Source organism: Pieris rapae, chromosome 16 (assembly GCF_905147795.1).
Source record: "Pieris rapae chromosome 16, ilPieRapa1.1, whole genome shotgun sequence".
NCBI classification, from domain to species: domain Eukaryota; kingdom Metazoa; phylum Arthropoda; class Insecta; order Lepidoptera; family Pieridae; genus Pieris; species Pieris rapae.
In genome coordinates, this window is record NC_059524.1 from 7,802,317 (window position 1) to 7,821,558 (window position 19,242).

The 19,242-nt window shown below is 34.5% G+C and overlaps 2 protein-coding genes across 3 annotated transcripts in view; one reads left to right on the forward strand and one right to left on the reverse strand.

The window, feature by feature from the left end:
• LOC110994378 (N-alpha-acetyltransferase 15, NatA auxiliary subunit) overlaps positions 1 to 18,213 on the reverse strand; it is an 84,476-nt gene extending 66,263 nt beyond the window's left edge. For both annotated transcript variants that reach the window (XM_045631671.1, XM_045631670.1), the window contains exons 1-10: positions 18,036 to 18,213; positions 17,681 to 17,765; positions 17,331 to 17,593; positions 16,605 to 16,912; positions 16,104 to 16,238; positions 15,451 to 15,591; positions 14,434 to 14,701; positions 13,634 to 13,790; positions 12,653 to 12,777; positions 11,734 to 11,947 (exon numbers count right to left, since the gene is read on the reverse strand). In XM_045631671.1, the coding sequence (XP_045487627.1) occupies positions 11,734 to 11,947; positions 12,653 to 12,777; positions 13,634 to 13,790; positions 14,434 to 14,701; positions 15,451 to 15,591; positions 16,104 to 16,238; positions 16,605 to 16,912; positions 17,331 to 17,593; positions 17,681 to 17,765; positions 18,036 to 18,092 (1,753 nt within the window). In that variant the 5' untranslated portion in view covers positions 18,093 to 18,213. The remainder of the gene's footprint in view (positions 1 to 11,733; positions 11,948 to 12,652; positions 12,778 to 13,633; positions 13,791 to 14,433; positions 14,702 to 15,450; positions 15,592 to 16,103; positions 16,239 to 16,604; positions 16,913 to 17,330; positions 17,594 to 17,680; positions 17,766 to 18,035) is intronic.
• LOC110994377 lies at positions 36 to 10,118 on the forward strand. The gene is made up of 2 exons (XM_022260981.2): positions 36 to 252; positions 6,413 to 10,118. Exon 2 carries the CDS (start codon positions 6,413 to 6,415, stop codon positions 9,698 to 9,700), a length of 3,288 nt encoding a protein of 1,095 aa, XP_022116673.2. The 5' UTR covers positions 36 to 252; the 3' UTR covers positions 9,701 to 10,118.
• Positions 18,214 to 19,242: the final 1,029 nt, after the last annotated feature.

A 19,242-nucleotide genomic window follows, 5' to 3' on the forward strand; every position in this document is an offset into this window, starting at 1 on the left:
ATTGTGCGCACGCGTCTACCGCGCCGTATTTACTCTCGCGCCCCTACCACCGCGGCCACTCATGAGCCGCGCGACACGAAGAACACACGTTCACCCCCCCACAACCTGTGACCCTCGGAGACCACAAGCATCCCAGTTGCTCCCAGCATGTGCCAGTGTTCAAACGCAAGTGAAAACTATTTGTGAAGTGACTGTTATGTGCTAAGGCACCAAAGTGTATAATCGTCGCAGCCTCAACCGTTATCAGTTAAAGTAAGCCTGTGTTTTTTTTTTATTATGATAAGAGTTGCAACCCCCGACCTAGATCACACGGAATTAAGTGTTAACAATGTAAATTACAAACAATATAGCGACTTTAATATTATGAAGTTTCACAGACCTCTTAGGCATAGGCGACTCAATGACGAACGTATAAAAGAAACACCTGTGAGAAAATGCAAACAAAGTGTTTTTGATTCATTGCGCAAGGATAGTTATCATTTGAAAAAGATTTCGTGGAATATGTTAAATTGCAGTCAGCTAGCTCATAAATAAAAATTCAGTTACAATATGTATTCGTACGTTTTTCTAATCAACAAGAAATATTCTATACATTTGTCCCAAGAGAATATGTCACGTTAAATATTGACATGCATTGGTTTTTCATCACGGAGTATGTGCGAACAAGGTCGCGGCTTTAACTGTCGAGAAAAACACGTAATACGTAACACTAATAAAATTCAGGTAATTCCGATAACAAATCCTGATCGTATTTATTACATACAAAAAAACAAGCGACGACACAATGCTACAATAACATCCGCGTAGCGGTACTTATAAAAACTAAACGCCCGCATCATCTTCGGCTACAATAAGACGTTTGAATAAAATTGGTATCGGTTTTAAGTTACATACAGCCATGAGCAGCTTGTCTTTAGTTCTAAAGTAATAATAATAATAAAATGAGATTTGCCTTTTCAAAATATCGCATAATGATTTACATGCTGCAGGTATTGGGTCATTTTGTGAGAGGCTGGTGCCTTAAGGACTATAGTAGACCTGCGGTAACAGTACCAATTAACACCAGTTATGTACCATCGACTAAAACTTACTTAACAAAACTTTAAAGTGCATTCGCTATCGACAAGATGAAAGTAGTACATATCAACGAAAGTAGTACAAAAATATTGCATCACAATCCGTAGAGACATAAAATCGTACAACTATTATTTCGCATGAGGAAGTGTTAAAATTTAAATATTCACAAATAAAATTAATTTCAAACGCGGATGTCGTTACAAAACGTGAGACATTTTGCGTTTCCACAGTATACGCTAGTTAACAATAATTTATAAACGTAACTGGGCCATAAAAACGACCGGACAAAATTCAACAATACATTGATTTGAAGGTTGTATGTAAGCACAATTAATGTTAGCAAATTAACTTAAGGCCTTGCTAAATATAAAGGGTAGTGCAAAGATCATAGAATGTCGCCTTCCCAATTATGGTAATGCACTTGATGACACAACAGTCACCTGTGCAAGCCTTAATTGTCATCACAACCTCCTTCGTTATAAACATAGACAAGTATGATTCAGAAAATTTATATGGTATTTGTAGATATTAATAGAAGGTTAACTAGTTTAAGACGATTGGAAACGGGATTATTCTGTATTAGTTTCAGTCAGCATTACGATCAACTGTATATCTAAGACAGATAAATATACGAAGACGAACGTGCTTTAAATTTAAAACATTTGTGCGAGATAACATTATTCGTGTAATCAAGCTTTCAGTTATTCCTTCCTCGAACTGACTATATTACTATGAAAATAATTTGGAAATCCTACTAAGGCTGATAATCAAAAATGACGTCATACATAAATCAGCATAAAAAGTGAATCCGGCTCGCGTCGTGATGGACGCGTTATCGAAACCCAACAGACTAGAACGCTACAAACGGAAGGTCTGTGAAAATCCAAAGAAAACAATAAGACTCGTGTGTAGCAACGCAATTGTCACCGGCTCTACTTCAGACAATAGACTAATTTCTCATCATTTACGTTCAAGCTTCGTCTAACAGGTCTAGTTTATGTCTCCTTGAACGTAATTAACTACAGATATAATCAAAATAATGGCCATTCGGAACTGGTGGTCGGAATTACAAAATTTGCTATTATATTTTAGCTTTCGTGCCACGAAGGACTTGGGTGCAATTTAAGGTTGCCTATGCGCCACGCTCCGAAAAACATGAATGGTAACGCCCAAAGCGTTGAAAAAATTTTGAAACTCATTGCAAAAGTGCTTGTATTTAACGTTGTATCGTACACTATTATCTAAAATCAACTAATTGCCGTTTTCCACATTGAATCTTCGCGATCAGACATTGCAATATTGTATAGTAATTAACACTTACCGATTTGGAACAAAAATCCTTACCTGCAACAGAAAAAGATTCAATTATTTTTCGCAATTAAAACCACATTTTCACATATCGCACTCGCGAGCCCTCTACCATCGAGTGTCCGCGCGGTAGCACTTAACATCAGGTGAGCCTCCTGCCCGTTTGCCCCCTATTCTATTAAAAAAAAAGATAATTGGTCACGTAAATGAGACCGAACGAATTTCGTTACGCAACAATACACCTATGTGAAAAGCACGAAAATCTCTAGATGCCGTAACAGCAATTACGGGCGTACGACATAAACGAACAACAAACCATTATACGGAAGATTACATACAATAACTTAAGCGTGGCCACTCTGCGAAATTACGAAACAAAGAATCATGAAAGTCGCAAACAAACAAAGAAAAGAAAGCGTGCATTTATAACAAAACCGTAGCACGTACCTACTATGGAAGCCATCGTGCGGTGCATCGACCATAAATCCCATTAATATTGCGACCCAAGTTACTAACTATGAAGGAAATCCAAAAATGGTAGAGTTTGCGTCAACGACCGCTCCACTTCCCCATTATAAAAATATTTAAGCACGTTTTGCATATTTTCGGCGTTACAAAATTTCCTCAAATAAAATGGACGAAGGTTAAACAACACAGTGCGGAAAGCTTACGAAACTATGTAACCCTGAAAGTTTAAGTTAATCATTAACAATAGAGACGACAAATACATCAAACTACATTGCTACACGGCCGGTTAGACGAGTGCTCGAGATTTAACCGTACAAATTAATCACGAATGTCGATATTTTAAATGACCTTTAACCGGTACTTCCTATTTATATACAAAGTAATAATAATAATAATTTATTGCAAGAATACGGTACAAAAATGTGTAAGCGTAAGTTCGCATATTCTGCCACACATATTGGCGCGCAAATTTGTCTTTAAAGAATTTTGTATTATTAGTCATATGTATTGGTCAGTATTATTTGTATCGTACATATCATATCATACGCTATTAAATTTATAACTTCAGTGTCTTACAGTAGGCAAATAGTGATTTAGTGAAAAATAAATTATTTCCTAAAGTTAATAATACACCAAGTCGATATTTCAAAACTCTAGTCAGATTTATTTTTATATTTTTTTAATAAATTGTAAACCTTGATCGCCTTACAAAAGGTGTGTTTCCTAAACAGTTACAGATTGATTATTGGCACAGCCAATTTCTTCCCATGTCTACTTCGACAGAAGTTTAATCCGTTAAAATATATATTATATAATTCCCAAATAATATAATGGCATAAACATATACAAACAAATAGGCAATCAATTTAAATTAGCCACATTTCGAAATGTATTCACAACTACGTAATTCAAGTCTGGAGTTGAAGACTACGAGAATTCTCACATTAAACACAAGGCTGTGCGATAACACAGTTTCTATTATCTTCACATCTAAGGGAACATAATGGGAAACAGCTAAATGACATGAGACCTAGGCTAGCTTGAAGGTGCAATAAACAAGTTATAGGATGGTATTTTACCTTGACCGAAACGACAATCGCAATGAAAACCGTGACATTATTAACATTATACAATAACAAAAACAAATCGTAATACGATTAAAGGAGATTAATACAGAACATTTTTTTAATTACAATACTAATCAATTCTAGAACAAGAGAGAAAACTTCACAGTACTGAATCACGTCAATCAACATTTAATCAATTCGTGTTCACCGTATTGCGAATTAAATTTATTTCTACGGAAAATAATTACCAACGGAGGTAATTACCAATATATATCCCGTCAATAATGATTGATTTCTTGATAGACACCAATAGTCGTTTCTAATAAATTCGAGTAAGATTTGCTACAATATCGAAAGTTGCGACAATGGCGTCTCATATATGACAAGTCCAATTCATTGAACCTCGATTAATTTACTTACGAAATCACTTACACGACAGTTGTACAACTTGTCCACGTGCATCGCCGCTGGCGGTAACTTACCTGATTAACGTATACCTAAGACATTAAAAACTCGTACGCTTTCCGCAACTTCAAGGAGATCGATGTATGTTATTATGCGTAGGTAACGATTTCTTGAGACCCTGCCTTTGTAATTACGTAAATTGCCACTAAGAACCTTCAATGCGTTCTTACGAACGTCAACCGGTTGATAAACTATATTCCGATTCTAGTGACTTTTGTATATTGAACTGACTAAATTGTGTAAATTGGACCTTACAAAATGTATTTATCGTTATCCTATATACGAGTTCGTTGGCAAGACTAGAGTTATTAGGTAGAATAAACCGGGTTTTTCCAAAGCGTTTTAAAATATCCTGACAGCCAAATGTGGCTAACAAAAGGCCATTGGAAAGTTGTAATCGACAAGTACTGAATACAAATTATCACGTATGTATTACTGTTTCACAACAGCTATATACAAATCTGAAATTCCGTTTGTAACAAATCTTTTGTTGTTTATAAGAAAGTAGCCTTCATTTTAGATGTTTGGTTATTAACCTATTTCCATATCAAAGTAATAGTTTTTTTCCTTGAACTTTACATGAATTAGAATCAGGCGTATACAATAATTAGTATAAATAATAAGTATACAAATGTGTTTAAAACAAAAGGTTTAGTTCTCTTATATCAAAGTTATATAAAAACCTATTAAAGTCAAATATCGAGGGCGAAACAGAAAGCGTCTGTCCCTAACGATCAGAATTTAAAATCACGTTTTGCGGTGACCGCAAAAAATTCGGCACCTCGCATGACAAGGGCACGAGACAGTATCAGTTAAATCTTGTCAACCAAGTGACGTGCATTCAAATTTGTTCAGTGGTTGGATCGATTATTTATAAGCGTCTTTTATTAATTGATTTATATAGGACAATTGTTTCTATCTAACTCGCAGTACATTTTCGAATTCCCAATATACTTCTCAGAAAACGTAATTGTTTTACCCATATTGTTCAGTGCTTCGACTTGTCAGAGTAATGTCAAAAAGTTTCAATACTCCATTACATTTTCAACGAAAATGCACAAAACAATCGAGTCATACAAGGTTAACTGGTGTTGAAAGGATTTACAAGATGAGTCCTACAAAATGTCAAACTTCATTAAACATTTGCTTTGAACTTTTGCCGTGGATATTGCTAAACATTCCATATGAACTTCACTATTGCCAGGCAAATGAAATTGTCAAACTGTAACAAGGACACCATAGTTTTAAAACATTAGTCAAATATCCGTGAAAGATTTGTCACGTTAAAATTTCAATTGTTTCGTGTAATGATAAAAAGTAAAGGCCGCGGCAACCTACTGCGATTTGATATCAGTTTCGAAGGAACATTAAAATGTTAATAGAGCAAGTCGGTACGCCCTGCTACATTATTATTACATAAGTGCATACCAAAGCACAAATTTAGTTCGCCTTACCCATGCAAAATCGTTAAATAAGGCGCGCCTAACAACTTTACTTATTACACTTTTTACTATTGTCAATAAACCCATTAAAGATAATCAAGCTGAGATTAGAAGACTTTCATATTCAATCTAATGTCTGTACAGAGTTACTTTTTTAAATCGAAGTTTCACAATCGCCAAGTAAAATTGTACAATTGCAACGTGTACGACGCAAGAATGCAATCGACGAATTAATATGAATGCGATTCGCGACTCAAATTAAAGCGACTGTGTCGCAGGCACCGCGGCCTTCCTGTCTGACTTGTTACTCGTTAATTTCCAAATTAAACGGTTGAGTCTCAATGCCATCAGGGTCGGAGGTGGTCACTGCACGAACTCATAAAAAGGCGGGTGGCCGCGCGCCACAATTCAGTGCACCAACTACTAGCTGAGGTTTTTGTCTCCACTAATCCTTTCACTTAGCGCGTTCATGACCGAGAACCGCGCGTTCAATTAACAAATTCACTTAGATAAGTTTATACATAAGGCGATCTTGTTTTGTGTGCTTTATTGTGGGTTATAAATGTATTATGTACTTGTTTTCAGATGGTGAGAGGGGCGGCGTTAGTGCTGACGCTAGCGCTGACATGCTGCACAGCGTTTTGCAGCGTCCTTGTGCCCACATACGTATTGCCGCCTGACTCGTTCGTGCGCGATCAGCGTTCGCTGGCGTCCACGTCAGATTCACAGACTGCAGAATCACAAAGGACGATCAAACGTCTTATCGGTGGACATATAAAAATTAAACCGGAAAAGGATCACGGAAGCCCGAAAAATTCCATTATATTCAATGAAAAGAGTGAAAGTGGGAAGCTCGCAAGCGTAATCGCGCCGGACCAGCCGGGCGGCAATGTGGGCTGGAACCAAGGTATTTGGGACGATGGTATGCTCATGTCTAGCGCCGGTGAGGGCAAAGAAACTAAAAAGATGAAGGAAGATGACGAAGATAAGAAAACATTGTCCGATCAGGTGGCCGAAGGAAAATATGGATTAATTCAGAATGAATTATTTTCAAAGACACCGAAACGGCCGGGGATATTAAGTTACGAGCCAAACAGTGAGACTAGATCGAAAGACAATTTACAAAACCTGGGAGGTCTTAAGAAAGATGAAGTTTGGCTCGCAGAAGATCATCTATTAGTGATAAAAGGGGGATCATTCCCCGAGCGTACAAATGAACCAGAACAAAAAGTATGGCCACCCATAGACAACTACGAGGCGCCTAGAAGGCAAGTAAAACTACCAGACAAACCGAAAGTTCCACCGCCCTTTCCCGTACGTCTCTCCGACAACGGACCGCTCGTCTTCCTTACGCCTAACGGCAGTGTCCCTGCGTCCATTTTCCCTCCCTTCCCTACGGGAGAAAGCGAAGGCTCTCTACCGCCATCGTCATTCCTTTATCCACCAGGAACGTTCGACTCCCCGAGTTATAATCAAGGAAACACTACTTCCGGGGGAGCGCCGTTGCCAGGTCCTCCGTTCCCATTCCTTCCCGGGAATGCGAGCGAAGGGGCATTCCCTTTCCCGGCATCCATGAACGGCTCTTTTCCAGAAGGTTTTCCTCCGGGCGCCGCCTTTCTACCACCACCGAGCAACCAGTCAGACCTGTACGACGAAGACGACCCTTCGATATACTATCCGCCGCCTTACAATTTTTCTTATCGCAATGACTACAAGGGTAACGTGCCAGCTGGACCTTTAGTACCTGGAATTATTCTTCCACCACCACCCGACTTCTTTGCGCCACTCGAAGATATGGCTACAAAAGAAATAAGGACCACGCAAAACCCACCATCGACTAATACACGTACTAAGGGTACATCAAAACGCCCTTCACCAACACCTGTTACATTCAGAGGAAAGTACAAAGCTAGACTTACGACCACAGAGTTACCGAAAACAACAGAAACTCCTGTAACTTTAACAACGACGTTGGCTAATGAAATTCCAACTACAACTAAATACAGAAAAACGCAACGTGTCATACCCAATCGACACCCGATTAAACATTACAACAATGAAGCAGAAATTATTACGAGACCAAAAACTGAGAAACCCATCTATAAAACACGGACAAAACTTACTTCGAAACCACTTTCAGTTTCGGTGTATGATTACCCAGAAGTGTATGACAATAAGCAACCGACTACAACACAACAGCCTTACGTACCCTACAGAGTACCAGAAAAGGCGATTGAAGAACACATCAATGACATTCCTTCGACTCCGGCAGCACCTTTACGAACATATTATTCAAACGTGCAAAACGATGAAATACCAACAACCAAATTACAACCCGTGTATAACAGAAAGCCAAATGAAAACGCTGTGGCTTCATTTTACTTCTTTGACGAGCAACCTAAGACGAGACCTCCAGAAAGTAATTTTGATGGCCGATACTACTATCAAACTGTACCCAGTCAAGCTTCATATGATCCACGACCAAATGCTAATCAAGAGTCTCAATACCAGCCTGGAGTTGGCGTTGCCTATGGAACTTTTGATCAAGGAGATGCTTTCTTCTTATTTCCACAAAAAGAAGGAACTCGTACCTTTACACAAGAGTACTTCAGTATTCAGAAACCGCGCCCACAACCTACTTACGTGCCACAGCCTAAACCAAGACCCGACTCATTTTATCAACAAATCTCTGATATTCAGCAAACAATTGACTACTTTACAACAAAAAGACCAAAAGCTCATCGACCGCATTCTACTAAACAAAAGCCAATCACATCACGGCCGGTCTATCAATACAGTTATGAAAGCAAGCCAAGACCCGAAAAATTAACATTCCGGGCACCTAAGCTCGATCCGGAACCTTTCCGTCCGATGGTCAGCTACAGCAAACCATTCAATGGCGATAATGAATTCAATGCAGTAACACCGTCCTCTGCGTCTCCGAATTATCAGCAATATCTAGTCGAAAACGTTCAAGTAAGCACAGAAGCCCCAACATCTTCCAGATATTATCCAAAGACAAAATTAAGAGATGAAGACTATGAAGATGTGCCAATCAAGGAGACATTGCCCGTCAATAACAGAAATCAAATCCCGGTACAAACTGGTAAACCAATTCACCACGTAAATAGGCATCCTAGTACTACCCCTAATCCAATTAGCAACGGATATTACACAAAACACGACGAGCGATATATCGATGACTTCACAAAAAGTACGTTTGACATATTTGGTCAGAAACTCGACGACGGAACTAGGGACGATCACGGCTTGGCTGTTACACCACCCCTTGAAACAGTTAAAACGCCCATCGACAACAACATAAACCTTCAATATGCCTATGAAATCGTTGAATCTCAAAGTCCTAACCCGCCGTCACTGCATGGTGACACTGACGTCAACAATAGACATCCACGCCCACCTGTAAATCCAGACAGTGAACAAGTCCATCCATCGCAAGCAAGCGCACAACTTGTGGAGCCCCAGACTCCAGCATCTCTTGCAGGAGACACGATAGTCAACGACAGGTATCCAAGACCGCCTATACACCCGGACAGTGAGTTCATACCCATACCAAACCCCAATTATCGAAGAGGACAGCAATATAGAGAACAACCACACGAGCCTCAGTATACTGGTGAACAGTACGACCTGAACAGGCCATCGTTGGTTGGAGACACAGACGTCAACTACAGGAGACCTTTACCGCCAATCAATCCTGATGCAGAATGGATTGGGGCCGTCAACGCCGCAGGTGAAGGTCGCCCGGGATCTCTCATTAGGTATAGGCTTCCTGGGGAAGGGGCGCACGTGTATTTCCTTACCCCACAAGCCGCCAGGGAGAGGTACAGAGCTCCCGGCTACGGACGGTGAAACCAAAGCTCTAGTCTGAACTGAACGTATAGTGTAAATACAAAGCGCAAATGTGATTTATAAGTGTCCTAAGTAGTGTAAGAACGAAAAGACTAGCGGTCATCCGCAATGCCATATTATTAATGTGTTAAACGATGTGTTTCGCGGACGTTAGCGAACTGAACGTTATTATTAATAGCTATTTATTAAATTATTTGTTAAGTGACTGGTGCAAGAGTAGTAATAGTTAATTTATTTGTTTGTCAGTATTTTCGATACACTCACGAGTATGTTGTGAATTGTAATGTGTGAGTATTGTTATGAACATAATGCGAGCATAATGACTGTTATTGTAAATTGTATAAAACAAATATTTGTGATTTGTAATGACTCTAAAGACTACGAAATAAATTTTATTAAAATTTGTATTATTTGAAAATTTGTTTCATTTCAAAAAACGGGATCACTTTAATACTCTAATAACATTGTCCAGTAAACGATAGCATTAATGCTATTGATAATTACTTAAATTAACCTTACAAAGTGAAAAATGACCGTGAGCCGATTGATTATGTCGCAAGATTACTGGCGGTCATACATTAAAACACTTACCAAAATGTAACACGACTCATTAAATTGAGTAACCAATTATGTTAAATGGGAGCATTTAATATAACTAATGTCAAAAAACAAAATAAAGCAGCCATTTACTTAATAAAATTTGACTTTATTACGATTTGAATTAATTTCTTGATATATTATAAATTTAATTACTATCCCGTGCAAAGCAACGCGATTGAAGTGTGATAATTATTAATTGTAATACAACTATGATGCAGGACATTAATTTCTTTTTGCGATTATTTTTTTAGTCACTTCTATTGAATGTAATAACATTTACATAATAGTTACATAATAATTCAGTATTTCGCTTATATTCTATTGTTGTACGCGAGTGGTTAATATAGAGTAAAAATTAAATCTTCTAAAAAGCACCTATCAGGGTGGACCATAAAATGGTACTATTTAATGAGAATATAATAAGAAATCGCTGTTCTGTCAACGAATCAAGGTCACAGACGCAGAGGTCAAAACAAAGAACAGAAATGATAACAAACTTTAGTTCTGATTTTATAATAAAATGCTAGGATACTGTTTGAATTATGAATTAAATAATCGTAATAATGAGTCTATGAAAAAGCTAGCAAAAAATTAAAATAGCGTAAATTATATATTATATGTATTAATGGTTTAATGTTGTTTAAAGGTGTTTATATAACAATGATATAAGATTTTATATATTTCTTACCTAAGTTGTAAAATAAACCTACTTTAATTATTATTATAAATTGGTTAAATTATTGATATCTGATATAATATATTACTGTATCTCGTGATTTACTACTGATGTCTGAGCCTATTCCGACTAGTACATGTTTTTGACGCAACGGAGTCAGACTTAGCGCTAAGTACTGTATTAACTAAATAAATAAATAAATCATATATTTCATTTAAAAAGTTTTCTGCATAGAAAATGGTTTGATTTTCTTACTTCTATTATTTTACTATTAGTAATACTAGCGGATCCGACAGACGTTGTCCTGTCTATACGTCTTTAATTTGAAAATTTCAAACTTTTTTTAATAAGCTAAAACATTCTGGACCATTTTGATGAAAATTATTATTCAATTGTTATGACAATATCTAACGATCCAGCACATGGTCTACAATAACACAATGATAACAAAACTTTTTTTTAATTTGATCGCAGCGCTAACTGTCGGGACAGACTAAAATTAAAATTCGAATATTATTTAAAATTTGACAGTGCGATGTTAGCGCCGTCTGTCGGATCCAATGTAAAACATTCCAAAATCAACAACTACTAATTAATTTAAAAAAACATTGTCCAGCGGACAAAATTGTGAATCTAAACCATTCTCGAATCTCCACGAACACACACAAAAAATTTCATCAAAATTGGTCCAGTCGTTTAGGAGGAGTTCAGTCACATACACACGCACACAAGAAATATATATATTAAGATGACATACCTGTATCTGGCTCCGAGGTCTGCGGCGCGTCCTGTAGGGGATGGCTGTGAAGTCTCAAATACACTTGTATGGCGACGCGTGCGCATCTGAAGTAGAACGGATGCGCTCGCAACACGTCTTCGAGGCGAAGCAGACCGACATACGAACGTAACGTCATCTTTCGCATACAGTATGAGTGGAAGTCGAATTGGTCTTCCATTATCTCGGAGAAATGCTGGAAGTTTAATCACTGTTAGATACATGTCGTATCAACTTCAATTTAAGACCACTTTTTCAATATTCACTAAATAGTTTGGTCGTGTATAATATAGATATAAAATATTATAGAAAATATCACGTAACAATTGTTTGTACACGAAGACGGCTAGCTTAATAAATACCTCATTTGAAAATATATAAATAATATTTTAAAGATTAACAATAAATGTATATATATATTTAGAGTGATAATAATAATTATAACATATTTATGTTCATATATCTGACATATGCATGTCAAACATGGAAATTTACAAATAAAACAAAAATCAGTATCTCAATAAGGCATAGAAAGGAGCATGCTAAACATTAAAAAGGTAGACAAAACAAGTGAGTACAAGAGACAAAGATACTTAAAAAAAACTGAAATGTAACATTTGAAACAACAAATAATACTTAAAATGTCAAATGAATACTTAAACAAAATCAGAGTTTTCCCGTTTCTTCAAGTACTTCCTCACATTTTTTGTGAGGTGGAAAATATCAATATCCTGACACTTTTTTTTATAGAACAGGAGGCAAACGGGCAGGAGTTGGTGTCATAGTTCAATAAAACCCGAATGTAAATTTGTAAAAATAATATTAAATTAAAAATGTATTGTATTAAATAAATTTCATTAAAATAATTGTATTAATTCCAAAAAAAAATCAAAATACTTACTCTATCGACTTCATGTGCTTTTTTTAGGGCTTCGCCCCACTGGTGAAGCCTCTGATATGCCGCTGCAGCCTCCGTTTGGAACCACATACACTGCATTTCATTTAGATTCTCTGTCGCCGGCACACCTGGAATTAATATGAACAACTAGTTAATATTCAGCTTTCAATGTGACCAAAAAAAATAAATTTCTGAAACAATTTACCCTTATATATAACCTCTAAATACCAAGTATCTCAACCTTATATATAACCTCTAAATGCGAATCTTCAAACACGTTGTCTGGAGAAGTGCTCGAATGGAGCATGATTGACAGACTCGAGCGAAAACGCAAGTACGTACACATCCAGAGCAAACAACGTATACGAAGAGAACGTATACGAAGGGGTATTCGCTACCACGGCTAATAAATGGACAACCCAGTCACCTATTAGATAGCCTAAAGTGAACCAACATCAACAGTACATTTAAAAAATACATGTCTGTGTACTTATGTACACGCATTAGAACACTTCTTAGGCGTAACAAGATAAAAATCTTTAAAAAACAATGATGTTTCGCCTTTTACCTTGGAAGTTATATTATAACACATTATCTAGTTAAATAATGTTTATTTAATCATCACAAAAAAGCAATTTACATAATTAAAGAAATGGACATTTTTGATTTTAAAATTTTGATTATGCTCAGAAGAAGAAAACTACTTTTATATGCATTTGACGGACTCATAAACAAGACTGCTATGGTTATATTTATACAAACCACAGTGATTTTCTAACATATTATGAATTCATTATAATATTCTGTAAAATAAAGAAATTATGAAAAAAAACAGACTACCAACATATATCCTTAACAATATAGAATACACACAAAACCACAAAAAAAAACTATAAAACCGATCACCGCGATTAAGAGATCGTAAAATTAAATTAAAAAATATGATAAATAAACGTTTTAATTCGGTATTTAATATGAACCTACCTTCTCTTGTAAATTTGGCGCACATCTCTTCAGCTCGCTTCACATGTCCCGCTCTAAGCATATACCGCGCACACTTGCTGTTCACATAACGATCTGCCGTGTCCATCGCTTGAGCTTCCTCCAGACATTGGTATGCTGATACTGGGTCACCAGCATGCTGGAATAAAAATCATATTTTTAGCCTATTTTGTTTTTTTGTGAACTGTGTCAACATATATTAATCTATTTTGTGTGCTTTATTTCAGCTGTGGAACAGTTTTGAGAAATGTTTTTAGATTCTTAATAATAACCGGCATTGAACCACACATTTTAAATGAAATATATAACAATTTTAGTTGCAATTGTAATTTAATAGTGGTCCTATTATAATATCAAAAGTAATTTATACTACAATCATTCCAATCTACAATTTATTTCCGATATTTACTTTAAAGAAATATTTCTTACTTACTAAGAAAAAACATGTGTGCCATCCACACATGGACCTTGAAAAATTATAACACTAATGTAATTTAATTTTTAGGTCTAAGTAATAACAATTATTAATTTTGATAAAAACTAGATTTTTTTTTAAATTATATATATGAATTTTCCTTTTTCCAATATCTAAAAAGTCTTATGCAGTTAGTTATTTAATTAGAAAAGTCTTTTCTTTAAATTATTTTTTTAATTTAATATAAAGTTTTGATAAAAACTAAAATAATGAAAGTTTGAAAATGATCAACTACAAACTAATTTAATGTTTATCAAATCACAATGAAGCTCAAGTAATTCAAAATTTCTTACTAAACATCTATTACCTTGAATATCCTTCCTTTAACTATAAACAGCTCTATTAATGTTGGAGTATGTTCTATAGCTGCATCTATATAGTACAACGCCTTATCAGTATCCTTTTTGAAGTCAAAATGTTGGGCTGCGAAGTAATAAGACCATAACAGTGCACTCGCTGGTTGTTTCACTTCATCAGGTGCATTACTAAAAGTGCCTAACTTAGACAAATTCTCTATGTATTGTAGTATTAATTGTTCTATTGCGTCAGCCTTGCTTTGGTCCTCGTATAATGATCTGAAAATTTGTATGAAATATATAAATATAGGTTCCAATTATGGTATCTAATAGTTTTATTCTAGGATTACACATAATATAATTGTCTTCACATTTAACTAATGTATATAAATATTGTAAATTCTATTTTAAAAGATTAAGAGAGGTGTTTCAATTCTTCTCCACACGTAATTAACTTTTGGAAGGGGCAACTACCATCATCTTTATAGTTTATTTAACGATAAAAAATAGCAATTTGTGGTCAAGTTGGAATAATAAATGATTTTACTTTGACTTTGAGTAAATTTTTTTGCAGTAATTAGGCTTTGTATGTACGTATACGTGCCAAGAGGACGGCTATATTGTACCTATACTATAGCTGGACACAGAACAATTAATTTATATTAATACTGCTCAGAGGCAATATTTGTATTTCAGTTCCAATTATAATAAATATTTTAAAATTTTTTTATTAAATATCTTGTGACAATTGAGTCTTGTTATCTAAATATTATATTATAATGGAATATTTAACAAAATTTCAAAAACCATTATTGATTACAAACTATAAAACCTATACAAATTATCTATTGCCCTTTGGATAGACATGCTTACATGAATTGCTCTCAATGACACTTTACATTTAATACTGTGAATTAGGTCATTAATAGACCAACGTAGCTTAAAAAGTTTAAAAAAAGTAGTAACTCTTTAATGTGTCTAACCGGTAGTAGCCGGTTTCTTCACACTCTAAGAAATGGATCATTTACCTAAGGTCAACATGTAGTGGAGGGATTCCCTTATGCAGGCCATGCCTTAAATACTCATCCACGAGTTTATTGAAGACACCCGGACACTCAGCCTCAGTCAATTGCAAGCGTCTGGGTGCTATTGCTTTCGGGAAGTCCGCCCTGCATAAACATACAAGTTTGTATGTAAATATATAGAAAAATGTATAAATTACATATGCAAAATAATATAAAAAAAAGATTTGTTTACAGATATAAGGAACAATCAAAATTTACAAATTACAGAAATTAACATCTCCAGGCCTTATGGTTAACACAAATATAGAACTTATTTATTGAGAGAGAAAAAAGCACAACTTAAAAAATTATAGGAACAAATTTAAATAAAAATATAACAGGACATGCTATTTGGTTTTATTTTCTAATAATTGTAAAACGACTCTAAACTTGTGCATTGCTGTTCATACATAAAAATCAACCAACTTTAAAATCTCAAAACAATGTTTATGTGCTACTAGAATTACTTAGTTTTGTTTAATTATTAATGGGATATATTTCATACCATTTTTAGTTATTATTTTTCATTTTATATATAAGTGGAAATTATTTTATAAAATAAACAAACAAAAGGTTTACTATTGCTACAATATAACAGATCACATTTCATTACTTACTTATAAAGATGAAAGAAGGCCACTTTTTGGTCAGGGGTAGTTAGCCGTTTGGCTTCTATAAGCTTCTGGTAATACATCACATTCTCTGGGTTTCTCTTTAACAGACCTTCATACAAAATTTCTGCTTCCTTAAACCTGTAAAATATTATTCATTTGTATAAGTAATAGGATGACTAAACAAAATAGAACAGACTTTGTTCAGTGGTAATTTTTATTATATAGGACCATTGCTTAATGCAGAACAAAATATTAGATACAACAAAATTTATTTCTCTAACAAAATGGAGAAGTTTTTGATTATAAAATAAACTAGAAAGCCATAGTTACATAGTTCTATAATAAGTATTAAAAGTATGTTATCTGCTTTCACTTTTTGATACTTATTTTTGTTCTTTTGAATAAAACCTTGTTTTATTTAAACAAACTAAATTGACAATTAATTTAGAAAAAATATCCCATCCTGATTCCCCTATCAATATTTTAAGAATCAGCTTGACCTACCTTTCCAATTTCAAATAATACTCTCCACATGTTTCTTTAATTGCCAACTTGTCAAGAATTTGTGTTTGGAACTTTAATAAATGGGATAGAGCCCTGTCATATTGTCCCGACTCTGCCAGAACCATATTCTGATACAGAAGTAATTCTGAGTGTTCATAATCATAAGGACCCTTCATCTGATTAGTTCTGAATGCATCTAGAATACTGTTAGCCATTTCATATTCACCCAACAAATGGTAGCTCATGGCAAACCCAATCCATGACGCTCTTTGTGTCGGCCTTAAAATAAATAATTGGTAGCGAGTATCCTGAAAATGAGATTAAAACATTTAGTAAAAATTGTAGGCATTTATTATCTATCCTATCAATTCATACTCAAAATCAGATCTAAAACCTTGTGTTCCTTAAATATACAGAATACATTCAAGAAATTAGAATATGGATTACATGCATTCTTATATACAAATATTATTAAAATGAATCATAACAAAATAGGCATAATACAAATATGTAATCCAGATTATAATAAGATGTACAATACATGAATTTGTAAGTATTCAGTAGCATTGTTTAGGGATACATGAGAGATATACCTTTAAAAAACTAATAAGTGTTACTTTTAAAACATTGTATACATTGTATATATGCCATATTGTTATTTTTTTAAATTCTTTTGAGAACTTTCAGAGTTATAAGTAAAATTTTTCATAAATACTTATTACTAACTTTATATCCCTCCAGATCTCTCATTTGTATTTGTAACAAGGATAGATCCCGAAGAATCTGAATGTTCTCCTTTTCCCATTTGAGAGCATTTCGGTAGCATTTAATTGCCTCATCATACTTTTTGTCAGAACGTTGAAGCAACCCATATACATGCCAACAGACTGGAGACTTCAAGTCATTTCTAAGACCCCTACGGACATATTCATATGCTTCTTCTTTTCTTCCAAGGCAATTTAAAGTCAACCCCTTCATAGCCAATGTCTCTGAAAGGTATTAAATATCACTTTTTATAAATCTTGTTTGTTTACATTTAAACCAAATTAATATAAAATACTCTTGGTTTCAATTACCTCCATGTTCAGCAAATTTGGGACTGGACAGTATTTGCTTTGCAAATTTCAACCCATTTTTGTATTGTTTATGCTCGTAGCAACGCTGTAAGGAATAGTTTATATGATAACATTTTATGGTTAACCTATATAATTTTTTGATACTGCATACTAATATTGAGTGTTATGATTAAGTGAAAATAGTTACGTAAAATTATAATAGCCTATAAAAAAAACGCATTATGATTTGTAAATTGTATAAGTCAAGATGAAAAATTCTGCAGGCAGGCCTTATAAGCTATTATTTAGAATCTAAAACAAAAATGTCAAACCTTTAATAATCCGAATATAGACCTATGTTTATAATGAAACTTACCAGAATTCTTTTAAATAGAGCGTTTTCTTTAGGCGGCAAAGGATTACTGGGCGGCATTTTGTTATAAATATGTGAAAAATTTTCTTAATAATTCACAAAAAATTGAAATATTCGTAAAAACCTCGTGGCTATAAACCAAAGAAGTCGATGATGGATTTGGGCCTTTGGATAAGATTCTGATTGTTGTCTATGGTTTTAGACATATGTTTTGCATGATACATCAATTTATTGCACAGGCTATAATGAAAGAAAACATAAAAATAGAGCCAACCTTATGTAGGACTATAGGTGTAATGTATAAATTTTAAATTGATCTTTACACGTTTAAACACCAAAATTATATGATATGCGATAATACATAAAAATATAATAAAAATCATCATAATATTACTTACTAGCCATAGTTATTGTTTAAGCTAATGTCTGTATTTTGAAAGTTTTTAAGCAACTGTTGTCGACTTAAGACTGCAGGTTATATTATACCAATGGTTAAAAGAAGAAAACAGTTAATAAATTATATGGTTCAAATATGAAAACTGAAACGATTGAACTTAATTCCAACACTTTCTTGGCTACTTATTTCCTCATGAAGAGTCTTTCATAGATAATATTTGAAACAGTTTTAAAATCTATTGTAACCTGTGCACTTAATTTTATCTTTGAGTGCATTCATTGACCATTGTAGAAATTGTTATTAGTTTTATATAGTGACTTAACATTTCATATTAGTAAATAAAACTAAAAGTTGTTAACTTGTTATACAATTAAGCGCTTAACATTGCGTTTGTATTTTATTAAGGGTCACCGAAATATGGGCTTAGAAAACATGCGACGTTGGCCAATGTATATTGTATTTGCTGTTTGTTTCTTACTTACCCTTTCGCTGTTTAATAGCTGGAGTATGGAGACAGAATTACAAAACAAATTAACTGAGCTTAGCACTCAACTCCAAGAATGTTCTAAACATCAAACAACGTGCATGGAAGATTCGTTGCGCCACATTCAACAAAAAGATAGTTTTAATTCCAAAATTAATGACTTAGAAAATCAGAAAATTCAGTTAAGTAATGATTTGTTAGAGTATAAAGATAAAATGTCGAAATCTGAAACGAAAATAAACCGCACATTAGTTGACGTGGAGCTTTGTAAAACAGAACTACAATCTTTGCAAAACTTACAACTAAGCAAATCTGCTACACTTGAGACT

What these genes read in the sequence shown, in the direction of transcription:
- LOC110994377 (XM_022260981.2), top strand. Translation starts at nt 6,413, where the DNA reads ATGGTGAGAGGGGCGGCGTTAGTGCTGACGCTAGCGCTGACATGCTGC.